The 27,873-nt window shown below is 40.3% G+C and overlaps 1 protein-coding gene across 1 annotated transcript; it reads right to left on the reverse strand.

Annotated features, from left to right (window-relative positions):
- EOGT (EGF domain specific O-linked N-acetylglucosamine transferase) lies at nt 1-27,873 on the reverse strand. The gene is made up of 16 exons (XM_083351197.1): nt 27,777-27,873; nt 27,058-27,524; nt 26,062-26,162; nt 20,630-20,738; nt 18,794-18,888; nt 17,317-17,421; nt 13,318-13,424; nt 11,517-11,620; nt 8,086-8,178; nt 6,594-6,665; nt 6,355-6,441; nt 3,685-3,753; nt 3,526-3,587; nt 1,817-1,936; nt 977-1,079; nt 1-620 (listed from the first exon to the last, which is right to left on the reverse strand). The coding sequence occupies exons 2-16, from the start codon at nt 27,265-27,267 to the stop codon at nt 474-476; spliced, it is 1,584 nt and encodes a 527-aa protein (XP_083207323.1). The 5' UTR covers nt 27,268-27,524; nt 27,777-27,873; the 3' UTR covers nt 1-473.

A 27,873-nucleotide genomic window follows, 5' to 3' on the forward strand; every position in this document is an offset into this window, starting at 1 on the left:
ATACTGACTAGATGCAGCTCAGCTGGAGGTTCATTTCTAGATCACTGTTAGTGCTGAGGAAAGGAGAGAGACAGGGAAATACAAGGCTGCAAAGGCCTTGATACAGGTCACAAAAAGAAGCAGGAGAAAAATGGTCCAGTGTGCTTATCTTTCACTCCACTGCTCTGGAGCAAAGAGGCTGACAATCCTAAAATAAATAGAAGATTATAGTGCAAACATGGTCAACTTAATAAATAGATCATGCATAATGCAAATTCCTCAAGTAAATTAGGACAGGGATTGTCAGTAAGAAAGTAATAATACAGAAACAACATGCTTGGAGGGAGACATTATATATGACTCCTGCCCGTTTAACCTTTTTTCCCTTCTCCTTCTTCAAACAAGTTCATAATTCATGATTCTACTTCAAAAAAGCTGGCATTCTGAATTCTTCAGCATTTAAAAAACTCTGCAAAGGAGGCCAATTATTTGACCTAGAATTCATCATGTTTTCTCCTAAATGGCCATTTGGAGTGTTGTGACACATGATCAGCTGCCAACAGAACCAGACGGACAAATTCTTCCACATCGAAGGCGTAATTTGTAAATTTTGGATGTTTTCCTAATGTCGGGTGATGCCCCTGAAGGAACAGGAGTTAACATTATTTTAAGGAAGCACTGAGGTAAAACTAGCACACTGAGTAATTATTATAATTCATAATAGCTGATTTATTGATCCTCTCCAAAACTACCATATCAGTCAGAAACCCCTCACAGCAACACTATTGACAGCCTAAACTAATGGCCAATTAATTTCATTATTCTTCCTCCCCCAGCTATTAATATAAAATGACTCCTTAATCAGAGCAGAGAATTTAATTTGAGCTGTAGAGCAGAATCATATTTCATGTAGAAGAACTGAGAAAGGTAATACAAAAACAATTAAGATCCAAGGAAATAAAGTCCTTTCCATCCATCCCACCCACCCTTCTAGTACCTCATCCTGAGGGAACACTTTATCCTTCTGCTGCCAGGTGATATAATGGATACCTCTCAGTCTTGCAAGGTCTAAGTAGCAACGTTCATCTTTACAATTGTACCTACAGAGATGCAGAAATGATGAAGGTTTATCAGAGACAATTTTACCAGAAAACTGTTTTGCTTGTTCCAGCTCTGTCCCTATAGAAAGGAAAAGCAAATTATGGAAAGCCAAAGATCAAATACTTCATGATTATCTTTGCCAGGTGTAGTTGTTATCACCTGTGAAACTAGGGAATAGAGAATGGAAAACTGCAGCAGCCACACACAGTTTTAAAACACAGGATCTTCACCGGCAGCAAAATTAATCCAATCTACAAACTCAGCCATGTTCTCATGAGAGAGAAGATAAAGAAGCAGCCACAAAGAGCAAGCATATCATCTTTGTGGTTGATATCCACAGGACTTGCCACAGACTGAAAGATCAGATGTGATTTTTAAGGTCTATTTAAAAATGATCCAGGCAACAACTAGTTTTCCTGACAAACCACCCAGACAAGGAGACTGGATTTAGCCTGGAGGCTGCCTGCTGTCAACCTCAATCCAATAAAAGTCAGCAAACAGGGTTACCACATCGATTTGAAGAAGCATTTCTGGATTTTTACCAATTATGACCAAGGTAATTTCGACTGCTCCTGGGACACAGGAAGTCGTGCCATCCTTCACTGTCACACATATATTAAAAAACACAAATTTGGAGCTTTCTCTGCAGCAGGAGATCCATCTTCATGTAATGCATGCCCACATCCTCATGCAAAGGTATTAAACATACAAGTATAATTGCCAAGGAAAGACTTACAGTTCAAAGATGACAGCCCAATCTGGCAAAAAAAGAAGATGAGTAAGGCCTGCTCCGTGCATTCCAATGAAGATATCAGAATTGTGGGTTATCTTCAGCTGCTTCTTAAATTCGAGCTCCCTATATAAACCATCACAAGTAAGGATATATACATATATTCACACACAGGCGCACATGCACACACACACACACACACACACACGGATATGACAAAAGTCTTCTAGGAACATAATGCGTAAGAAATACATTGAAATAAAAATGTCCTTAAGCTACATCACCCTGTGTATTTCTAAACCGCCTCACAACTGCGCTTCCCTAGTTTGCAGATCTCTTAAAATGTACAGTATAAATCAAAGAGACACAAAATGACCCACCAACAGTGATTAAACAGTGATTAAAAGCACTAGCAATAATAGGAAATGAAAATACAGCTGACAAAAAATCAAAGTAGAGCCAATGGCAAAACAGAAACAGGATTTCCTAAAGTGCCTGAAATAATAACATCTTTCAAAATGTTCATCCTGCACATTATTTCTGGGGAAACAATTTCACTGATGAGTACTAGCAACAAGACAGCTCCCATCTGGAAGAAGGTACCTGGAGGAGGGCCCTATGATTAAGACTGAAGGGTCAGTCAACAAATCCATTCACTGTAGCATCTGACTGCCTGGAAACTCCTTACAAGGCTGCCATGCAAATACACATTAAAAAAATGTATATGTCATTGTCTAACACTGGGCTTAGACAAGTACATTACTAAATTCAAATCCATGGATTGGTCTTTACATCAGTATGTTTTTCAGAAGTATATTCTAAGAAGTAAAAGAGAGCCTGTAATACATCATGGTGGTTCATTCATTAGAATGTGTCCTACAGCTTCAGCAATTCAAAGTAATTGGACTCTACCCAATGGTGGTTTTGCACTATAGAAAAACATTTTGGCTTGTTCCAAGGAAGATATTGAATGTTTGTTCTCAGCCCACTGCAATTTCTCTACAGAGGTTGTGGGGAACCTTCTGAAATACAACACAGACTCCTATTAAGTAAGGAGGAACAATGATGCTCTCATTCTAGCCATGTAACATGTAACAACTTTGCTGTACGAGTTGCATTGGATGCTGGTGTGTCTCTGAGTCCAATTCAGGATGTTAGCTATGACCTTTAAAGCTCTGCATGGCATGGCTATCTAAAAAACCATCTTCACCCCATCACATGAGCCTGTACCACCTGCTTAGAAAGAAAAAAATATGTTGCGAACCCTCTCAGTTAAATAATTTTTGACTGGCAGAGTCTGGGAAGAGAGCCTTCTTGCCCACTGGCCCTGCTCTTTGGAACATTCTCCCCCTCCCCAATTAAGAAAGGCAAGACCCCACTCTCCTGGGATTTCATAGCTAAAGACTGCTCTGCCTTATTGCTTGGGACTCACCAACAAGCATGCAGCAATGGGGCTGGTTAGCTCCTGAAACTCCCCTCCCCCTCCGCCATTTAATTAACTCTTAAGGTAAAAACTTTAATTCTCCTTGCCCATTTTAGATTTTAGTTTAGTTTTTAACATTTTACTTCTACACCGTCCTGTCAGGCAGATGGGCAATTCCTAAGATAGACAGACAGACAGACATAACCCAAACCTGTAGATACTGACATGTCATATACTGATTCGGTATGAAAAACAGCAAGCCAGCTCTACTTCTCCTTTCAGATATACTTACTTGTACTTGTAATTCACTATTTGGACATCAAATAATGGCAGTGTTTTCAAAGCATTGGCAAGCTAAAGAGGGAGAGGAAAAAACAAAAATGTTCAAGGCAGTATTAAAGTGACAACCATAAAGCAAAGAGATGTAACAGAAGAAAAAAAACAATCAAACCTCATTCTGGTTTAATATCTTTCTATACTCTGTACTCCGGGCAAGTATTGTAACTCTGATTTTCCCATCCTATTCAAAAACAAAAACAAACAAATTCAGCAAAAACAGTTCATTAATCAATTCATTGCACCAAAACAAAGAAAAGGACCAGTAGAGTGACAACAGCCTTAACAGCAACAATTAGTAGGGTGATGAAACTGTCTTTTTCTTTTAATCACCTCATTTATATTTATATAACATGCAAGGCTGCAAACACCTCAGGTAAAGTTTTAGTAGGGGTATTTGTGGCAAACAGCTAAGCCATTTAAGGGACTTTCAGCTACCTCTGTGCCTGAAGAGGCATAGGCTTTTAAATACTTTACATTTATTGAATATAAAATGGACAACATCATTGAATGCTATTACTGAATCCAAACAGGGCCACTTAATACACAGATGAGTAATGGAGGAAAAAGTAAGATTAGCCTTCCAAATAAAGTTATTTTCCTTCCCAATTTAAAAATCATTCAATCCTCAGGGGTAAATTGTGAAACAAAAAGGACTACAAAGGTTTAACGGCATGAAATCTATTAAGACCAGCAAGAAATGTATAGCTGTGAAAAGCTGGAAAATGTTAGCCCCTTGTGATAAATACGCTGTTAATACTTTAAGGAACTGAACTGATTTTTCTTTCACAGCCTGTAAAAACTGACAAAAATAACAGCCAAATTAACTGAAAATCAGCAAAATTACTGAACAGGAAACAAACAATGATCAAGGATGTATCAGGTGGCTTTCAACTCTGCAACGAACCTGGCTGAAGCCATCTTGCTCGTTTTTGGTTGCCACAAGAATGGGGGGAGGGATGTGGAGTTTTATGCTAGTCTAAACAATTCTCTGACCTGTGGGAACCAAGGCCATTTCTTTGCGTTAGACGGGGGGTTTAACCTTATGTTAGAAAGCCCGCCAAACTATTCCATTGGCGAACGTAGTTGATTGCATAGTACTGGGGTGGGAAGTTTAACTTTGTATTAATGTAACTTTTTGGAGGGAACTTTAGTCTTGGTTTCACTTTTGACCGTGCCAATACTTGTAACCAATAAACATGTTCTTAGAGGAAAACTCAAGCCTCGGAGTTCTGTTTTAGTTGGTCTTGTCTATAGAAACCACAACAGTGGCTTTTAGAGAATAGACTTCCTAGTAGAACAAAAGGAAACTCTTGACAGGTGAAAATTATTCTGGAGCTATTGGATATATCAGAGCTGCTGGACTTCAATGTCCAAGGTCCTACCCTAATTATCATTATATATTATTATTAGCTTGTTGCATTTTATATTCTCTTTCCTCTGTACCTCCATTAAGCATGCATATAGCCAGCATCTGCTTGAGCCCTGCAAGACTACCTGTGGAAGATGACCAGGATGAGCCCAAAGGAAGGGTCAAGGGCATCATCAGTCTTGAGTCCCTTCATGCCCATAAGAGATCTAAATCCATCCCACCTTGAATTCCATTGACTCTTATTATCTACTGCCAATTCACTTCGAACGTTTGACGTTCAGTTTCTTGTAGAGAGTGTTAGCATGCAATAAACCTGTATTCATTTGAACTGCTTCGGTTTCTGATTCCCTGCACAATACTCTTACAATCTTGTGGGTAACTTGAATTGAGAGGCAATGATAGGCTCAAAGCTACTCTCAACCAGTTACATAACTAGGAGGTGGGGGGCGGGGGGGGGGGCGGGGTTAACTTGTGATCTCTTCTGTCCTAATCCACTTTTCTGGCAATAGCCATATTTTCAAATACAGAATTCTCCATAGTGTCTTCCCAGGTAAAAAGAGGAGTACTTAAACTACAAATACACTGTTACAGGATGTCAGAACTGTGAGGACACAGTTTTTTAAACTTCTTTTTCTCTCAGGATTCCTTCCTACTTTTAAAAAATTATGGAGGACCCCAAAAGAGTTTTTGTTTATGTGGGTTATATTTACTGTATTGAAAATTATAATGGACACATTCATAGAATAGTTAGTTATTGAGCCATGTAAAAATAGCAACATTAAATCCATTAATACTAACATATTTTCCATTAAAAATCCTAGTATTTTTTTCAAATAAAGGTAACACTTAGAAGAGTCTCATTGTTTTGAATTTTTGCAAATATCATCAAAATCTTGTAAATAAATTTTGATTTCACAGACCCTTAAAACGACTCTCAGGGGTATGCTGACCCTGCTTTAAGAAACACTGTTAGGCTATGAGAAAAGTTTTGGAAGCAGAAATGGGGAGGGAGAGCATACAATTTCAGTTTCATTTCAGTACAAGTCCTCAAGTTACAACTGGTCACTTAGCAGGTTTCCCACCCACCCCCAGGTCACATGACTGCACTTTGCATGCTTGGCAATTGGCCTGCATTCACAGCTGTTTGCAATATCCTGCAGTCACATGACTGCAATTGCCGGAAGCCAGCATTTACTTCTGGTTTCTGGCAAAAAACACCCACTGAGGACAATAGATTCACTTAATGAGTGCAGTATTTGCTTAATAATGACAACGTTCACATTACAACCATCATGTTCATTTAATGACCACTAAAAAAAAGTTTTTGTTTGACAACAAGCACGACTTATGACTGTAATCCTGGCCCAAATTATGGTTTTATGTCAAGGATTACTGTTGTAACCAAACTAGTACCTTAGGCCCATCTTGGGTGATATTTAATCTGTGCAACACATGTTGGGAAAAGGCTCTGAATAATCCTGTCCCATGACAGCCGGAGATCTGCAGTTAGACCAGACACAAGAATAATGTGTAAACATGTTTATGCTTTAAATGAGAGAGAGAGAGGAATAAAAATCACCATGTTTATTCAGACCCAAATATTCTGCTTGGTTTAAAAAAAAGAGTGTGGTAATCTCTCCAGATTTACTCACCAATGGTGTATTATAAAACAAGCCAAACCTCATTCGAGGTAATAGTGTAAAAACTGCTTCTTTGAAGCAGACCTGGAAAATAAAATTAACCATTTACAAGGATTTTCTTTAATATATAAGGAGAGAGGCACATAAAGAGTACAGAGAAGAGCAACAAAGATGACTAGGGGGCTGGAGACTAAAGCATTTGAAGACAGTTGAAGGAATTGGGTATGTTTAATTTAATGAAAAGAAGGACTAGGGGTGACATGATAACAGCGTTTCAACATTTGAGAGGCTGCCCCCAAGAAGATGGGTCAACCTACTCTCAAAAGCACCTGAAGGCAGAACAAGAAGCAATGGACGGAAATTAATCAAGGAGAGAGGCAACCTAGAACTAAGGAGAAATTTCCTATCAGAGTTAGTGGAACGACTTGCCTCCAGAAGCTGTGGGTACTCCAACACTGAATTTTTTTAAAAAGAGACTAAAGGCAACCTCGGCTCTTTTATGACTCATGGACTTCAACTCCCAGAATTCCTGAGTCAGCTTACATAGGGTTAGGGAATTTCAGGAATTCTGGGAGTTGAAGTCCATGAATCATAAAAGAGCCAAGGTTGCCTACCCTGCTTGAGCAGGGGTTTGGACTAGACGTCCCCCAAGGTCCCTTCCAACTCTGTTATTCTATTACAAAGTAGGATCCATTAACACTGCAATGGAAAGTATTTCAGAATATTTTTGTAACATTGCTGTACATTGCCCAGGGTCACTTGTTTTGGGAGATGGGTGATTTCTCTTGTGATATGTGACGATTATAAACTCTCATAACATAAAATACTTTCAAGAAGTATTGTGTAATGTTAGTTTAATGGTGGAAGTTGTGGCACAATTTTGAAAGGTAACTGGCATCATGTTGCCATTCCAGACTGCATCTCCACGTACTAATTTCTGCTACCATATTTATTATTAGATTTCTGTGCTGTCCATCTTACCAAGCTGACTCTAGGCAATTATAGGTGGCTTTTGATATTGGCTTTTGCTATTCCTGCAAATAGTAGCAAATGTGGTTTATATTTTTATGCCCAGAGTGGCCTCTCATAGATTTTTTAAAAAAAATATTTAGAATGTCAGAAAATGATTGTGGTCATTCAACAATCTTTTCAAGTTTCATAAATTATGTTTTGTGAAATTGGGCGGGACTATTATAGTTTCTTTTCTTTTCCTTTCCTTTCCTTCCCCCTTCCCTTCCTGTCTTTTGGGATTCATTCCTAGCTTACATTAAACTATAATGTAGCTCCTTGGTTCATTCAAATGCAAGTAAGATGACTTCCTGGTTTATGCAACTGAGCCAGCTGCAAACAGGCAATTCTTATCTTTAACTATTACAACTCCAGCAATCAAAGGATCAGATTAAACTAATATCTATCAAACATTAGACATAACCATCACAAAACAAATTATTCATTATGTTTAAAATAAAACAGTAAAGTTTTAAAATGATAGAACGCTCCATACTCTTTTTGAATCATACGATTTCAAATGTATTATTTCATAGTCGGTAAATGCCTTCCATGTTTCACTGAACAAATCTCCATATCCATATGTACTCTGAAAAAAAAAACAAATGCCAATAAGATTTTCCTTAATATAGTCCAAATTTGTATGGGGTCAATTTCATACAATAAGATTAGAAAGAATTTTTTAAAGAATTCAGCATAAAAGAGATAACATATTAATACAGAGATATGGTAAAAAGAAATATATTTTTTTTCCACATATGTTTGCAATTTTATTTTAATTAATATGAAGGGTTGTTTTTTTACAAACTGGAAATATATTGGAGGGTTTGTTCATCAACACAACCAATGCCAGGGGTAGGCAACCTCGGCTCTTTTATGACTCATGGACTTCAACTCCCAGAATTCCTGAGCCAGCATGGCTGGCTCAGGAATTCTGGGAGTTGAAGTCCATGAGTCATAAAAGAGCCGAGGTTGCCTACCCCTGACCAATGCCAAGTAAAGGTCAGAGTTCAATACAACTGGAAGATACTAACTGACCCGGCAACTATATTATCATCATATACCGTATTTTCCGGCGTATAAGACGACTTTTTAACCCATGAAAATCTTCTCAAAAGTCAGGGGTCGTCTTATATGCCGGGTGCTGAAAATTTAGGGACAGGGCTGGCTGGAAAACCTGGAGCGGATCTCTCATTTAGTCTGCGCAGGGAAAGCGGGACCAATTGGAGTAGAAGCTGCAGTCTGTGATTTTTTACAGGCTGGGGTCTGGGCGTTTTTCCTTCTAAAGTTGAAGAGCAGCTGTAGTCTATCCCAACTTGAAAGGCAGGTGGGGAATGCCGCAGCCAGAGCAGCTGCTTAGCTCTAAGGACACATTTGACTCAGGAACTGGGCGGGCTGGCTGGAAAACCTGGAGCGGATCTCCCATTTGGTCTTTTTTTTTTAATCCCATTTATATCCTGCCCTTCTCCAAAGACTCAGGGCGGCTTACACTCTAAGCACAAATCAACGTGCTTAGCAATAGTCTTCATTCTATGTATATGCCTGCTTATTAGAGCTTTCACACACACCCCACAAGCAGCATTATTACAAAGTAAGCTTATTGCTCCCAACATCTGGGTCCTCATTTTACCTACCTCGGAAGGCTGGAAGTCTGAGTCAACCTTGAGCCTGGTGGGATGCGAACCTGCACTAATTGCAGGCAGCTGGTGTTACTTAAGGCTCTGTGCAGGGAAAGCTTTAGAGTGAATTAGGAAAAGTGAAAAAGTGAATTAGCAAAATAGGAAACGGTTGCTGGAATTGGGTATGTGTAGTTTAATGAAGAGAAGGGTGAGGGGTGACATGATAGCAATGATCCAATATCTCAGGGGCTGCCACAAAGAAGAGGGAGCCAAGCTATTCTCCAAAGCACCTGAAAGCAGGACAAGAAGCAATGGATGGAAACTAGTCAAGGAGAAAAGTAACCTAGAACTAAGGAGAAACTTCCTGACAGTTAGAACAATTAACCAGTGGAACAACCTGCCTCCAGAAGTGGTGAATGCTCCAACACTGGAAGTTTTTAAGAAGAGACTGGACAGCCATTTGTCTGAAATGGTATAGGGTTTCCTGCCTTAGCAGGGGGTTGGACTAGATGACCTCCAAGGTCCCTTCCAACTTCTTCTTCTCCTTCTCCTTCTTCTTCTTCTTCTTCTTCTTCTTCTTCTTCTTCTTCTTCTTCTTCTTCTTCTCCTTCTTCTTCCTTCTTCTTCTTCTTCTTCTTCTTATTATTATTATTATTATTATTATTATTATTATTATTATTATTATTATTATGTTTAATCCACTTGCACTGTTTTATGTTTACATGTTTGATGACAAACAGCCTTATGTTTATAAGTGACAGTTTTCCTACTAAGTACCTGCATGTCATAAGCATTTGAATTAAAATTATCATATTAAAATCAAATCTGATGTTTTTTAATTTTTATTTGGTGTGCGTTGGAAGAGGGGTAGTCTTATACGGCGAGTATAGCCCAAACCCTATAATTTAACAGGAAATGTAGGGGGGTCGTCTTATACGCCCAGTCGTCTTATACGCCGGAAAATACGGTACTTCAGTGTTACCAAAGGTCCTTTATAAATAACAACAATTTGTCATTTATATTTGCTCAAAAACAGGATAAATGCATGATTTTTAAATTGCATTTCTGCTTCATTACACTTATGTAGAACTTTCACAAGTTTTAGTAAAAAGCTAACATTTTTCAAACATTTGAGTAGAAAGTTGTACATGTTAAATAAAAAAGTTCAGCTTTACTTAATAATTTTTTAAATAAGGGTTAAACTAATGTGTCCAACATAAAGAGAATGCATAAACATCTTCAGCTTTATAGAGTAAGTTAAAACAGTGCACTGGCACCATCATCTGGCAATTGTAGGAATTAAATATACTATAACAAATTTGGGAAATAGCATAGTTTAGGACAGGGGAGGGCAACCTTGGCTCTTTTATGACTCGTGGCTGGCTCAAGAATTCTGGCAGTTGAAGTCCACGAGTCATAAAAGAGCCAAGGTTGCCTACCCCTGGTTTAGGACAAATTCCCATTACAGTACTATCTAGATGTTATCAAAAATGCACACACAGTGCTTCCCCCCCCCCAAATAGGTGATAGTCAAATGAGAAATCTAGCAGAAGAACCACATGTTAGACAGGCAGGTAGTCCTCAATTTACAACTAGTCACTTAGTGACCATTCTAAATTATTATGGATTTCCTAAAAGCTACTTACAACCAATTTTCAAAGTTATGACAGCCACACACATAACCCCACTGTCACGTGATCGCATTTGGGGTGCTTGGCAACCAACTCACCTTTATGACTGCTTGCAGCATCCTACAATAAGCAGGAGTGCAATTTGCAATGTTTTTTGCTGCTTTCTCAAATTTATTTCTGGCTTCTGGCAAAAAAACCCCACCCGTTGGGGAAAATTGATTCATTCATCCATAGCATTTTCTTAACAACCATGGCATTTGTTTAACAACCCACCACAAAAAATGTCAAAAAATCAGATCCAGTCAAATGATGCCTCACCTTACAATCACAAGCACAACCATAATTCTGGGCTGGATGTGGAGTGATTTGCTGAAATACAGACTCATAGATGCCCCCCCCAAAAAAAGATAAGCATTAAGAATATAAATTAAAATGCTCAGTAAAAAAAGCCAAATCTTATTGCTTGTGCAGCACCTTATACGAAATATACCTCATTTAAAAATACTCACTGTTTGCAATAGTTTACACCAGTCTATAGCTGACTAATTAACATTCCTCCCAAGGTAGCATAACTATAACTCATCCTAAACCTGGAACTGTTTACCTCACACAAAAATAATATCTCAAATAATGTTATGCCCTATCCTAACCCTAACTATCATTATGCTCTTACTTACAGTATCCCACATAACAATGTTGATATCAGTGCCGAAAGTGTTGGTAACATGCTGAGTGATGTAAAGATTCACAAAGTCACAAAAATGATGGTACATATTGACACCTAAAAGAAGGAAGACAAATTAAGCTTGTTGTAGTAAAGACAACTAGAACTACATAGTCATTTATAACTAAGGCTTAGGACTTTATGCAAAAACATATGTTCCCATAGGTGCACCCATGCCACAGTGCTAAAATAGAGGTACACAATTATGAATTATTTAATTAATTCATGAATCTGTCATTAAAACACATTTAAGAAGCTGAACAAGGATGAGCTTTGAGACCAGATTGCCCCAAGCTATTATTATTGGCAACATATGGGTTTTAAATGAAATCCAGTCATAAGAAGCTACTAATTTGATCAGAGCAGTAATCTTGGAGGATTTTATATTCTTGATAAAAAGGAACACCACTATCTTCAAAATGGCGAGTGTACAGAGAAGGGGAATTGGTGTGAACACACAGCCAACAGTTTGCATTTTAAGAAAACCTTAATGAGTTTAGTAAAAAAAAATCAAGTTATGATAGTTTGCGCAGCCCAGCTTATCCCACTGAACTCCAAGCTATACAGATAATCCACAACTTATAGCCTTCATTTAGTGACTGTCTAAAGTTACTATGGCACTGAAAAAGGTGACTTACAACCATTTTTCACACTTACGTGAAATTATTTCCTAACGCACATGAACAAATTGTTTTTGACCATCTGACCAAAATTCAAGCATCTGGTAACTGGTATGTATTTAAGACAGCTGCACTGTCCCGTGCCATGTGATCAATGGGGGAAGCCAGATTCGCTTAACAACTGCACGATACACTTAACAACTGGAGTGATTTGCTTAACTGTGGCAAAAAAGTTCGTAAAATGGGGCAATACTCACTTAACAATGGAAATGTAATATGCTTTGCTGGCTTGGGCTCAGTATGATATCCAAGCCTGTATATTACTAATTCACATTATGTGTGAATCAGGTCATTAAGGCGTGTTCATATCAATGGGAGCATGACTACAATAAGAGTTGACAGTTATATAGAAACAGTATTTTAAACAATTGTATAGATTTGTGTACAGATGGCCTTTAGATCAGTGTTTCTCAACTTTAGCAACTCTTAAGATATGTGGATTTCAACTTCCAGAACTCCACAGCCAGCAGCTGGGAAACTCTGGGAGTTGACTTCCACACACCAAGGTTAAGAAACACTAACTTTAGAGATTAATCAGAGTATATAGATAGTCCTAGATTTACCACCACAATTGAGCCTGGGATTTTAGTCATAAGTCATTGTGGTCAAAACTTGAGTCGCCACATGATCAGACTCAATTTTAAAACTGTTTTCATGATGGTCCTTAAGTAAGTCACTGTGGTTGTTAACCAAATCATACGGTCGTAAGTCTGAATGCAGCTTATCCAAAGGGCATTTCTTGCCGATAAACAGCAAAAAAACATCACAAAACATGAACGTATGACCACGGGATGCTGCAATTGGTCATAAACGCAAGCAAGTTGCCAAGCACATGAAATACAGTCATGTGATGGCAGGATGGTATAGTAGTCGTAACTTCGAGGACAAGTCAACAGTTACTTTTTTTAAGTCCATTGTAACTCTGAATGGTCGTTATGCAGCCAGTCATAAGTCAAGGACTACCTGTAGCTTACAATTAGTACCTCCTGATGCTTACAGAAATAGAGCCTGTCTTATTAGTATAGAGAAATGAGGTTACACTTTGGAATTTGAAAACACCGAAATACCTTGTACCTGCATCAAGCTTCATGAAATAAGTTGGTTTCTCAACAATGACCTCACAGCTGCCATCTTCCAATGGTCTGGAGCTCATCTCTGTGTACGTCTGGAGCTCCGCAAACCTGTTAGTTACCACCATTTAAATTAGGCTTCAAAAATGTATTCCAGGCTGATTTTTAAGCAATACACTTCTCCTACCGTTGTTGAAGTCTTACTAAATTTGACATTAAAATTATTTTTAATTGTAATGGAAGCCTCTTCAATAAGGCTTCAAAAGGTTAAGCTCTGCTTTGAACTCAGACAGATGCAACGTTTTTGATCTATAAATTAAAGGCTGGCAAAAGTAGACAGTATTCCCTCTGTCCAGGTTTTGTAGGTCCAGCTAATTGGAAGATTCATGTCAAATGTGTTTACCACGAATTTCAAGATATATCAGCAAAGACATAGTTATTAATGACTGCAGCTACATAACAGATAGAATTTGAGGCCAATTAGCAAGATTCGTGGGTGAGCCAGTTGCCATGAGGAATTAAAGGTAAAGGTAAAGGTTCCCCCGCACATGCGTGCTAGTCATTTCTGATTCTAGGGGCCGGTGCTCATCTCCATTTCAAAGCCGAAGAGCCAGCGCTTGTCCGAGGACGTCTAGACGCCAAAGGCGCACAGAACGCTGTTACCTTCCCACCGTAGTGGTCCCTATTTTTCTACTTGCATTTTTACGTGCTTTTGAAGTGCTAGGTTGGCAGAAGCTGGGACGAGTAACAGGCGCTCACTCTGCTATGCAGCACTTGGGATTCTACCCGCCAAACTGCCGACCTTCTGATCGACAAGCTCAGTGTCTTAACCCACTGAGCCACCGCGTCCATGAGGAATTATCAGCTTTCAAAAAACGCTGTATGGGTGACTTACCACAGGGTAGCTCCAAGTCCCCTTCATTAAACAGGATCATCTTGCAGGACTAAAAAAACTTGCTACTTTGTACAATTCCTGCCCTGTGAAAAAGCCTCCCCTTCTGAGATTCAGTGAACACCAACCCTCTTAGTTTTTTGGAAGGTCATTAAGACCTGGCTAATTTCCCTTGACATTAAGTAACAGAATAAAAGAATAACAGAATTGGGAAGTGATCTTGGAGGTCTTCTAGTCCAACCCCTTGCTCACACAAAACACCTTATACCATTTCAGACAAATGATTGTCCATTCTCCTCTTAAAAACCTCCAGTGATGGAGCACCGTAACTTTGGATGGCAAGCTCTTCCACTGATTAATTGTTCTAACTGTCAGGAAATTTCTCTTTAGTTCAAGGTTGGTTCTCTCCTTGATTAGTTTTTTGATTCGTCTGGATGTTAGAGGAGCTTATAATACATAAGTTATAACATCTATCCAAATATCTATGGCCAGTCTGCTTAGGTCAGGGGTGTCAAACTCAATTTCATTGAGGGCCACATCAGCATTGTGGTTGCCCTCAGGGGGCCGGGTGGGTATGGCCAGGGTGGGCGTGGCCTACTGGGTAGGTGTGGCTAGAGTGCGTATGGCCTACTGGGTGGGCGTGGCTAGCTCTACATCGTTCGCATCAAGGGTGCCTATGGGGGCCTGGGCAGGAGTGGGACAGATCTGAGGGTCTCTGGCAGAAGGAGGGTCTCTAGGCCAGGGCCAAGGCAGTGGGGGCCATTCCCTCACTGTTTCCAGGATGGCTTCGCGGGCCACATAAAACCACTTCGCGGGCCGGATCCAGCTCCCGGGCCTTGTGTTTGACTTGTCTAGCTCAGGTACTCACATTTACTTCTACTTAAGTTGCAAAATATGGATCTGGGGTCCAATATATTGCTGATGCTTTAAACTAAAATTGTACATCAGTGATTGCATGATCTCTGTAGATGCCATACGCATCTGCTAGAAATAAATGAAAATTGTAAGTCTACTACACAGTAGCTCACTTTCCTTTTGTATTGGATTATTTCTATTATATTTTTGCTTGCAATTTCTTTGTTAAGAAAAACATATTCAGTGCAGATCATTTGGGAGATGACTGGCAAGCAAGGTCACAGTTTTCATTTCTATTATATTTCTGTTTGTTTAAATGTATTTTAATAAACTGCCTAGATTTATGTATTTAAGATGGGCAGCCATACATATTTTCAAAATTAATAAATAAACAACATTGCTCCCATATTGCCTCCGGGGATGTGCTTTGAAAATAAAAATTGTAGGTAATTGCCATTTTGTGCTGTGTTTATAAGCTTATTTACCTATTCCCTCCCCCCCAAAAAAAGAGTGTGCTAAAGGCTAGGATAAGTGATGGGAAGCATCCTCCGCTGTTTTGTCTTTTGACAATAGAATTTTTCTAGCAAGCCAAAGTCGTAATGGCAGCTATTTGGTATATAAGCAAATTCCCCACTCTCCTGAGACACATTTTCTGAGCATAACCTGAGCATGCTCTCAATATTCCAAAAGTAAGCACCAGCTGAAAAAGGTGCAAAAAACTATCTTACAACATGGTGGCATAGTGGTTAGAATACAGTATTGCAGGCTGATTCTGCTTACAGCCAGGAGTTCAATGCTGATTGGCTCAAGGTTGACGCAGCCTTCCACCCTTCCAAACTCGGTAAAATGAGGACCCAGACTGTTGGCAGAAATATGCCAACTCTGTAAACCACTTTGAGAGTGCTGTAAAAAAAACATTAAAAAGGCTGAGCGCCAAAGAATTGAGGCCTTTGAACTATGGTGCTGGAGAAGACTCCTGCGAGTCCCTTGGACTGCAAGGTGATCAAACCAGTCAGTCCTAGAGGAGATCAACCCTGACTGCTCTTTAGAAGGCCGGATCCTAAAGCTAAAACTCAAATACTTTGCCCACCTAATGAGAAGGAAGGACTCACTGGAGAAGAGCCTAATGCTGGGAAAGACTGAGGGCAATAGTAAAAGGGGACAACAGAGAATGAGGTGACTGGATGGAGTCACTGAAGCAGTAGGCGTGAGCTTAAATGGACTCCAGAAGATGGTAGAGGACAGGAAGGCCTGGAGGAACGTTGTCCATAGGGTCGCGATGGGTCGGACATGACTTCACAGCTAACAACAACAACAAAGCACTATGAGGCACTATATATTTATTTTATTTTATTTTATTACATTTGTATACCGCCCTTTCCCTGAGGACTCAGGGCGGTTTACAGGGAATTAAAAATCAAAACATACCAAAGTTAAAAACCAAGTTAAAAAAATATTAAATTCACCCTGTACTCTTAAAAAACCCCAGTTAAAAATTTTCTCCTCAGCCTGGGCCCGGGAGCTCAAAGAGCCAGGTCTTCAGGCCCCGGCGGAATGATCGGAGGTCGGGGGCAGTCCTCAGCTCCACCGGCAGCTGGTTCCAGAGGGCAGGCGCTCCCACTGAGAAGGCCCTATCCCTGGGTGTCACCCGCCAGCAATCTCTCACCGGCGGAACCCTGAGCAGACCCTCCCTGTGGGAGCGCACTGGGCGAAGGGCGTTTGATGCCGGCAGCAGGTGTTCCCTCAAATAACCCGGACCCAGGCCATGTAGGGCTTTATAGGTGATAACCAGCACCTTGAATTTCACCCGGAGGGCAACTGGAAGCCAATGCAGCTCGCAGAGTAGAGGTGTTACATGGGAGTATCGGGAGACCCCCATTACAACTCGCGCGGCCGCATTCTGCACCAGTTGAAGCCTCCGAGTGGTCTTCAAGGGCAGCCCCATGTAGAGAGCGTTACAGTAGTCCAAACGGGAGGTCACAAGCGCATGAGTGACTGTGCGTAGGGCGTCTCGGTCCAGATAGGGACGCAACTGGCGCACCAGGCGAACCTGTGCAAAAGCCCCCCTGGTCACGGCTCCTATGTGATCTTCAAAATTGAGCTGTGAATCCAGGAGGACGCCCAAGTTGCGATATAGGTCTAAATGCTATTGCTATTGCTCAGTCATGATTACTGGAACAGAAAAAGAGCATCCAAGGTGCCTATTCTGCCGAGATGACTTGTGAAGAAATAAAAGAGCATACTTACAAGACTTACCAAGATTGCAAGGGACTCTTCTGCTGCCCTTCAGCAAGGAAAGCTTTAGTATCCATATTGCAGTGGCCACCTATTTGACCCTTCTTGAAGAAATCTTCGTTAAATCTAACCAATGAAGGAAAGAAGGTTAAAACAAGATTAAATAAATTAAAAGCTCAGTTTTGAAATTTAGGATTTAGAAAATGCTCTCTCTTGGCATGAGCCATGGAAGCTTTGTTTTAAATGTGCTAGAATCATAAAACAGATCATAAGGAAAGAAATCTAGTTCATTTTTAATGGTTTTTCCTCCCCGTGGAAGCAATCAATATACAAAAATATTTTTCTTTTTTATAACAAAACAAGAATTCTAAGTTGTTGTTAGTTTGTTCAGGTACTACCTATATTTCCATGTACAATTCAAAACATAAGGAGGCATGAGCAATTCCTTTCTCTCCAAATGTATCGCTGAAGATATGGCCTCCACAGGCTTTGGTTTATTATGATGCCTCAAAAAGAAGTATACAAATGTCATGTTCTGAAGTTTCACAGGTTCAAAGAAACACCCAAAAGATGATATAGAGGAATTACTTTGCTGCAAATACAAAGCTTAATAGTAGTGTGAAAATTCCACCTTGGTTGCCAGGACTGTAAACCTCCAGCTTAAGATTTATTGCTGTATTTCCAACTTATGTACTGTACTTGAAAGTCTCTCTCTTAAAGCTGACAATAGTTCCTTGTGCTGAAGCAGAAGTCTTCCCAAATTAGAAAGTTATAATGTTTTTTTTTGAAGAAGAGAGAGTTATAGGAACCACTACGTGCAAAAAACAAAACAAAAACTATTTACTTATTTGGCCCTTTCAAAATTTGCAATGCTCATAGTGCATTTAGGATGGTGAATTCTATGTTGCTTATCAGAAACCGAGGTGTTGTATAATATGGTTACAATTTAATGGAAGAACATGAGCTTTATTTCTTTAGCATATTTGTATCTCACAAAAAGGGATTCTGGGCAGGTAACGCAGTTTGACATGAAGAACTTGAATTGCTAAAATCTTCAAGATTCTTTGGATCTGAACTTCCTGAAAATTTTACCAGTCAGGGTTGACATTAGTGAGGCAGATAGCCCACAAATCTAATCTGATCTAATGCAATTGCTTATAAGAAGCAATGGTTGAGGGTGGCAAACAAGATATTGCACTGATAAAGGTGGCTAAGCACAATCTGTTCCCTCGTGGAAACACAGTAGATTATTTCTGATCCTTTAAGCTTCTTACAGTAATTCATTCTTCAAGCTTTTCTCTACAGCTATGAAAATCAGTAACACCCTCCGTTAAATGCTGTAGATTTCTGTACCCCAATATTGATGTATTAATAAGTGGAAATAAAAGAAAAAAAGTAGTAGGACTTTGTGCATACTCAAGTGCCTTAAACTTAGAACCGCAATTCCTTAAACAGAATTATTGAATGAATAATGATGAAACGTGAAGATGACACAAACCTATCATGGTCTCTCTCTGGATGCCTTAAATCAATATATAAATGTGTTGCTTTGCAATACTGAAGGTAACGAGAACATTCAAGTGAAGAATCTCCCTGAAAGAAAATGATATCTGTGGGTTACTATGATGCGGTTGGCTGACAAGTGAAAATGAATTATCTTAACTAAATGAAAAAATCTGCAGCACTCTGGATTTTAATATAAAAAGGTCACTCAACTAGGGCTGAGGTGATGGTGATTTGCCAACGTTGCCTGTTCTGGTGTTCAACAAGACATTTTTGTCTTTGAATCCAACCTTTTGCACAGTTCCCATCTTGTACACAAATCACAACCTTTGTAATTCAACATGCTGATCTAAGCTAAAAAAAAACACTTCAGGGTTCAAGACCCAGTTGCAGGAAGTCCTCAACTTACAACCACAATTGTGGCCAGAATTTCCATCATAAGTCGTTGCAGTTGTTAAGACAAGTCGGACCTGATTCTGTGACAATTTTAATGGCGGTCATTAAGCAAATCACTGCACTTGTGAATCCAGCTTCCCCGATGGACATACTGTGCCGAAGTTTGCAAAAAGGGTTGCAAATAATAATCATGTGACAGCAGGATACTGCAACCAGTGATAAATGCAAGCCAGTTGCCAAGGGCCCAAACTGTGATCACAGAACCGTGGAGGTAATATGACAGTTTAAGTCATAAGTCACTTTTTCCAAGACTGCCATAATCCTGAACCTTCTTTACACAAGTGGTTGCAAATGGAGAACTACCTAACTGAACGACTGTTTGCTCCTGAGGATATCTACCCACCCAGTGAAATCTAGATCAGTGTTTCTTCAACCTGGGCAGCTTGAACATGTATGGACTTTAGAGTGCTTGGTGAGGAATTCTGGGAGTTAAAGTCCACAAATCTTCAGGTTGCCAAGGTTAAGAAACGCTGCTTTAGATGAAAATTTCATAGTCCCTTCATTAGAGATTGTCCCCATTTGGGCTGTGGACACATGACTTCTCAGTTGCTGAGAACTGAGATAAGCGTCCCCCTAAATATTTGAAGAAAGGGACGCGGTGGCTCAGTGGGTTAGGACGCTGAGCTTGTCGATCAGAAGGTCGGCAGTTTGGCGGGTCAAATCCCGAGTGCCGCATAACAGAGTGAGCGCCTGTTACTCGTCCCAGCTTCTGTCAACCTAGCAGTTCGAAAGCACGTAAAAATGCAAGTAGAAAAATAGGGACCACTCCGGTGGGAAGGTAACAGCGTTCCGTGCGCCTTTGGTGTCCAGTCATGCTGGCCATATGACCATGGAGACGTCCTTGGACAAGCGCTGGATCTTCGGCTTTGAAACGGAGATGAGCACCAGCCCCTAGAGTTGGAAACGACTAGCACGCATGTGCGGGGGAAACTTTACCTTTTTAAATATTTGAAACAACACCCGCACCCACCCCCAGTTTCCAGAAAGTTGGTGAAGATTTGGTTATTCCACCAAGACTTTATCCCACTAGAGCAGACATGTCAAACTCGCGACATCAGTGATGTTGCGCAACATATCAGGACAGTTTTGCCACTGTCGGCAATGGGGTGGGCGCGGCTTCCGCGTGACGTGTCCAGCCCATGGGCCGGCAGTTTGACACCCCTGCCCTAGAGGATGAATTAGTTTTATTATATTTTGAATATTAATTCCCAGATTTCATGTAGCTTTTTTTAATGAATGGTTTTAGTTTTAAAATCTGATTAGCTCATTTTAATCCCAAATTAGAAATCTGGGGGAATTTTATACCACTCAGTTAATTAGAGTGGCGTATATTCTATGTAAGTTAAAAAATAAATAAACAGACTAATATGCCTACCACATTCTTAGGCTTGCAATGAGTCTTCACATCTTTCATCCTTTCTTTAACATAACCGAAATCCGCTTGCTTCCAGAAAATATCCTGGGCCTGCTCAATGGTATTAGCCCTGGCATATAAAACAAAACACAAGGAATCTCTTTGAGAAAAGTGAACTATAGCAGAACCTCAGGCTACAGACTGGTACGTTCTAGTGCGTAATCCCTAAATTAGTGAAGCAATGAAAAGGACATGGTTTTCAAGCCTTCTCCCTCTGTGCAGAAAAATAATACTGATGGATACCTTGATTAAAACAAAAAATAAACAAACCCTTTAAAAAAGGATAACCTTGGTATTGAAAAGTTTGCTCAGCTGCCAAATCAAGACAATGATGGCGACTGATGTTGTGCCACCAAATTGTTTTTGACTCCTAGCGACCACATAGATCAGGGGTGTCAAATTCGCAAGGTCACGTGATGTGTCACGACGTATCACAACTTTTTTCCCATTGCCGGCAATGGGGTGGGTGCAGTTTTGCCATCTGGCCCATGGGCCGGCAGTTTGACATCCCCTGACATAGACAGATCTTCTCCATGATGATCTATCCCTAATTTGGCCTTTCTAGTCTTTCAACGTGACTTATCACCAGTGTAACTGAGTCCATTCACCCTGCTGCTGGTCATCCTCTTGTCTTTCCTTCCATCTTTTCCAGTATAAGAGCCTTTTCTGGCCAACCTTTTACTAGAGATTAAATGATATGGATTTTCAGATTGCTAAATTATTCTATTCTACAAGTTAGACCCCTAATATCCAAAAGTTGCTTTATATTTGTGGAACAAGTCAGAAGGTTTAAAAACTAGCACCAAGCAATGACTATCTTTCTCAGATTTTGGTATGCATGTGGGCATCACTGAATATTTAAAAAGAGAACAAACATGAGCATGTTTAGTATTGGAGTTGACCTAAGGGGAGCAGAGCAGTAAGTGGGCAATTTAAGTAGAATGATTTTTGTTGAAAAGTATGGAGAATTTTTGGCTACGAATCATGGGAATGTATCTAACATTTTATGTAAGAGCAAAAAATATTCGCCTTTGCTGTTTTCCGTCCCATTCTGGAACAGATCCAAGGGAAATACAAGGGATTGAAAAATAAGAGAAAGATGGCAGATACAATTTCTTCCATCTCTCATCTAGACTGGACTACTGTACAACTCTCATAAAGCTAGCAATATATTGGGCTATCTTAAGGAATAAAAGGAATAAAAAAATGATCCAAGAATGAACAGTTCCATTTCCATCAGAAAAATCTCTTTTTGTTCTGACCTGTGATGAATCTCCTCAATTCCATGATGTCCCATGGAGGGGGAGGGGAATTCAGTTTTTCCTTGAAGTAAATAATCTGAATCAATTCGAGGTGTTTTGAACATAGTTCCAGACAGAAGATTTTCTCCTTTCAGGATTGGAAGACCCTGGACTGCCTCAAACTTCTTCAGATGTGAAGGATTTACTTCTAGAAACTACTGAATACATAATTTGTAGAGCTGTGGTCCCAGATTGGTGAACTGTGTGTATATGTATGCCTAGTTCCATGCCTATAAGATGGCCTGACTTTTCAGTCTTCACTATGTACAACGCTGCAAGGCACTTATAAAGCCCTTAACCTTCCATATGGGGACAATATATTGCCTTCCTCGGCAATTTAATTTTATCAAGGTTTCAAGCAAAATTAGATCCCTCTCTAACTTAATAAGTGGAAGAGCACTGTATTTGCTTGCATGAACGTTCATGGGCATATTAGTGCCCTGATCACTATCTGAATTCTTTCACTGATTTGCATGGACTGGCCCCACTTCCTGGGTTTGTTTGGACTGGCCTCACTTCCCCTCATGGAAACTTTTAAAAACAATTTGTTCGTGTGAATTAGGAAATGATCTACTCCGAAAATGAAGCTTCCTCTGTCTTTTTATATCCAAGAGTTTTTTCTCATTTCCGCTAAAGGATGAAAGTGAAGTACAGAAATGATGCAATAAATAAACAAAGGAAGAGACTGAGGTAAAATGACCCAGTTCTACTCTCCTTAACATTGTTCCATCTGTCCCTTTCAGCTTTTAGGTTTTTGAGGGTTTTTTTTAGTCTACCTATACATTATCAAAACCATTTTAATGCTTTCTCGTGTTTTATGGCCACTCATTTCTTAATTACCCACTTCCTGCCAGGAAAGTAATAGTTTTCCTTCCCAGGTACAGGTAGTCCTCGACTTACAACAATTCATTTAGTGACCGTTTAAAGGTACAATGGCACTGATAAAAAATGACTTATGACCGTATTTCCACACTTACAACTGTCGCAGCATCCCATGATTACATGATCAATATGTGGATGCTTGGCAACTGGCATGTATTTATGCCGGTTGCAGAATCCCAGATTCACGTGATTCCCTTTCGTGAACGTCTGAGAAGCAAAGCCAATGGGGAATCCAGATAAGAACTGTTACTTAACAACTGCAGTGACTTGCTTAACAACTGTGGCAAGGTCATAAAAGGGAGCAAATAATCTGTCTTGCTTAGAAACTGAAATTTTGGGCTCAGTTGTGGCCGTAAGTCAAGGACCGCCGTAATTCAGGTTTTTTTGGCCTGAATATGTTGAACACAGGGGAAGGAGGGGGGAGGAAAGCAGTGTTTTCCTGCAGTCTTTTTCCAACTACTTGTGCTTTTAAAAACTCTGCCGTTCCACCAACATTCTGCTATCTTCACTTTTCTGTATAAAAGCTTTGCAAACAGACAGGAACAGTCATTCAACAATCCCTTTCAAATCCAATAAAGGAGGATATTTGTAGCTCAGGGTTGACGTGAGGGGTCCTTGGTGCTTTCTGAGCTTGCTGGTTTTCTTGCAGACGTTTTATTACCCAGACTAGGTAACATCATCAGTGCTAGTAAGGACTGCAGTTTGCTATCAGTTTATATTCTTAGTGGCTTGCCTGTCAGTGATAGTGTGGGTGATCTTAGAGATATTTTGGTTGGGCTGCTTGCTGTTAGCTTCTTTGGCAGTTTCTTGACTGAGATATTGTTTACTTGATTGTTGGTCTGATGTTAACCTTGGAGTTAATCTATGCTGATCTGGGTGCTGATTGCTGATAGAGGGGTGCTTGGGTCTTTTTCTATCTTTTTGGGCTGGGTGATAGTCCCTTTTGCATAATCTATAGATGTTCTTATGTCTATGTGTCTACTGATGGCTGATTTGTCAGAGTGCCGGGCTTCTAGAAATCCCCTTGCGTTTTTGAACTTCGCTTGGTTTAGGATGGTCACATTTTCCCAACTGAAACTATGGTTAAGTCTGTCTATATATGGTGAAATTAAAAAATTTAAAGAACTTACATCATGTCTTCTGACTACTAGGTGGTGTTTGTAGATGCATTCATTCCACAGGGAATATGTTGTATAGACTGTGCAAAAGGGACTATCACCCAGCCCCAAAAGAAACAAAAAGACCAAGCACCTCGCCATCAGCAATCAGCACCCAGATCAGCATAAACGTCAGACCAACAATCAAGTAAACAATACCCCAAATCAAGAAACTGCCCAAAAAAACCAACAGCAAACAGCCCAACCAAAGAATCTCTAAGACCACCCCCACAACACTGACAGGCAAGCAACCAGAATATAAACTGACAGCAAACTGTACTCTTTACTAGCACAGATGATATTACCTAGTCTGGGTAATAAAACATTTGCAAGAAAACAAGGAAGCTCAGAGAGCATCAAGGACCCGCCTTTCAAACCCAACTAATTCAAGATTCCATGTTGCTAACTTAGGTAGGTAGGTAGGTAGGTAGGTAGACAGAGAGACAGATAACCTTTATTGCCATTTTTTTTACTGTGGGCACAATGGCACACATTAAAAATGAAATTTAGTTGCTTGCTCTCAAAGTGTACACATACACAATACACATATAAACATTCTATATACAACATATGTATATACCAGGGGTCGGCAACCTAAAAAAGGAAAAGAGCCACTGGGAACCGGTTCCATCACAAATTAAAAAAAGTGGGAGGCGTGTGCGTGTCCATGCACGCGCATGCGCAAAAAGGTTTTTTGCGCATGCGCGGACGCACGCGGCTGCCATTTTTTAAAAAATGAGATGGAACCGGTTCCCGGTTGCCCGATGGCGACGGCCCGTCTGCAAAGCTGCCGCTTTCGGCAGCTTTGCAGACGGGCCGCGGCAGCCTCCTCAAAGAGCGGTGCCCCTGCCCATTCCGGGAGGTGCACGCGTACCTCCGCGCGAATGGGCAGCGGTGCCGCTCTTTGAGGAAGCTGCCACGGCCCGTCTGCGAAGCTGCCGCTTTCGGCAGCTTCGCAGACGGGCCGTGGCAGCTTCCTCAAAGAGCGGCGTCCCTGCCCATTCCGAGAGGTGCGCGCGCACCTGTCCGAACGACCGGAGGTGTGCGCGTACCTCCGCACGAATGGGCAGCGGTGGCAGCTTCCTCAAAGAGCGGCACTGCTGCCCATTAGCGCAGAGGTACGCGCGCACCTCCCCAAAGGTTTGGGGAGGTGCGCGCGCACCTCCGGTCATTCGGAGAGGTGCGCGCGCTCCTCTTGGAATGGGCAGGGGCGCCGCTCTTTGAGGAAGCTGCCACGGCCCATCTGCGAAGCTGCCGAAAGCGGCAGCTTCGCAGACGGGCCGCGGCAGCTTCCTCAAAGAGCGGCACCGCTGCCCATTCGCGCGGAGGTACGCGCGCACCTCTCCAAAGGTTTGGGAAGGTGCGCGCGCACCTCTCCAAACGGGTGAGGTGCGCGCGCACCACTGCCCGTTGGAAGAGCCGCAGGTTGCCGACCTGTGGTATATACCTACACCCTTACATATAAATACATATAATTATTAATCACTGTCCATCTTGAATACATGGTAGAAAGAGGAAGCTTGAGAGTTCACAGGGTTAATACTGAATGGAACAAAACTGTGACTGAATCTGGATGTTCTGCTTCGGATACCACAAAGCCTCCTCCCAGAAGGTAACAAGGAAAACAGGTTGTGAAGAGGATGTGTAGTGTCCCAGACAATCTTATGCAGTATTCTTAAAGATAGAGATATCCACACTACAAATCTTAGCCAAAGTGTACTTCTCTAATTCAAATCTGGTTTTTCCCCCCCAAAAATCAAGAATCTCACATTTCTTTTTTTAAAAAGACAAGGTCTAAAGCATCCAATTAACATAGGGTATCCTGGCAGAAGACGGTAGAGGGACAGGAAGGCCTGGAGGAACGTTGTCCATAGGGTCGCGATGGGTCGGACACGACTTCGCAGCTAACAACAACAATCCTGGCAGATATTGTTGGAATGCACAAGCACCCAACAGTAGCCATGATATGTGTTCAGGTGTTCAGTAAGTACATAATATCTAAGCACTGAATTTCACATGAAATTTAATTTCATACATTTTCATTCATACTTACCATCCAATTTCAGCATAATCACATGCTGGATATCCAAACCTGTTTTCTGGTTTGCATGATTTCTCATAACCCCAACAAGCTTTCATTTTCTTCAAATGTTTCTGTCAATAGAGAATTATCATTAAAATGATAAAATAAAAGCTCTTAGGAAACCGTGCAATTAAGATGGTCAATTTCTGCTTTTGGAAAATGTGACTGAACATTTTAAAAAAAACCTGTTGAAATCCTCAGATAAGGTGTAAATCAAAAATTAAAAAATCAGCTCTGCATATATTTTATATTCATTGCTTGCAAAAATCTACAAACACATCATAGTCTACATTCATACCCACCAGACTACAAAAGAAAGAAACATCGTTCTAATACAGCCTTTCAAACTGTTTTATAAATCCATTCTAGCTGGACATTCTGGATGTTTCAATTTGAAGATCAGGCAAGTGTGTTCTAACACATCAGCAAATAAATACATACAATGGAGAAAATATATTACTCAGTGCAACAAGCCATGCATCATATCATTGTTATATCAGCATATAAGAAGGTCACTCATCTTAAAAAATACAATTTTGGCAGGTTCACAATAGCGATAAAACAAAACAAAGAAAAAAGCAAATATTTGGTGCCTCCAACCTCCTCCTCCAATGTATTATTTCCCAAGTTCCAACTTCACTTTATGGAGGAAGAACCCGCTTTTTACAGCCTTCTGCCAGGTCAAGAGAGTGGGACATTGGCAGATCCCAAGGAGAAGGGCATTATAGTTCACTGGGCACCCACTTTGCGTATTCCTCCATTGTGAACGCTATCCATGTATCCCTGTTTTCCAGTTCTTCAATCATCTGGGAATAAGGATCCACCTATCTACTATCTTCAGTGACAATTATTCTACTACAGAAGTTACAAACTGATTGGACTTAATCTGATGTTTACATCACTTTTAACTGACATGATTCTAACACTGAAACAAGTCTCCATTAGAGTAGGAAAAGGAATACTTACTTTATACGGGCAAAGAGGATCTTGCCTGCAAGCAGTGGCAATGCCTAGATTATTGTGTAAAAAATATGGGATATGTTCTTCTGGCAACATGATGGTTTCATAAGGATACCTTGGCTCTTGCAAAATGTTGCTGCCATTGTGAAGATTTTCATCTGGTCCCCTGGCTACTATTTTTGGAAAAACAGCTCCCAATGCAAGCAGTATTAACATGGCAGTGGGAAAAACCTAAAGTAAACACACCAAAGATTTATGGGCTGTAGAATAACAATTCACCAGCCCTTAAACATTTATTTTTAAACTCATGCAGTTATATTCCCTGACCAAAAAAAATTCTTGACACTGGTATACTACTAATATTATAGATACTAAACCAATGAGTAAGAGGATTCTTTCATTCCCAAGAGATTCTTGTGAATCAGACAGGAGAAATTATGTTAGGTTTCCCAAGAGTTCTATTTTCTCTGCTTCTAAAAAAGAATGGAAAGCAAAATAAACATTGTGCAGAAACATTTTATAAGACAGTGTATTAAATTTCATAAAAGGCCTATCTTGTTTCTCTGAAAATTGGGCTGTATATGTGCATTAAAAACTTTTATATGGTAGTTAAGGAAGGAAGTCAAACTCTTTTTCAAGAAGTTTCTTTAAGACATGAGGAGGGATCAGATCTGATACAAATTTCACACAAAACAGTATCTGGAATTATTTTCATGAATGAATACCTGTTATTTTTCTCCGGTGCCAGAGCCAAAACTGGGGAGCCAAAATTGTGGTTTGCTTAATAATCCATTCAGTGAGTGAGAGGGATTTGTCCTCAAA

The sequence above is a fragment of the Vipera ursinii genome, assembly GCF_947247035.1.
Source record: "Vipera ursinii genome assembly, chromosome: 2".
In the NCBI taxonomy this organism is placed as follows: domain Eukaryota; kingdom Metazoa; phylum Chordata; class Lepidosauria; order Squamata; family Viperidae; genus Vipera; species Vipera ursinii.

Bases quoted from the DNA above. Each gene is read 5' to 3' on its own strand.
- EOGT (XM_083351197.1), bottom strand. From the start codon at position 27,267: ATGTTAATACTGCTTGCATTGGGAGCTGTTTTTCCAAAAATAGTAGCC. The intron at 3,588-3,684 runs GTTTGATTGTTT...CTCCCTCTTTAG, and splicing joins AGATATTAAACCAGAATGAG to CTTGCCAATGCTTTGAAAAC. The intron at 1,937-3,525 runs GTAAGTATATCT...TGGTTTATATAG, and splicing joins ATAGTGAATTACAAGTACAA to GGAGCTCGAATTTAAGAAGC.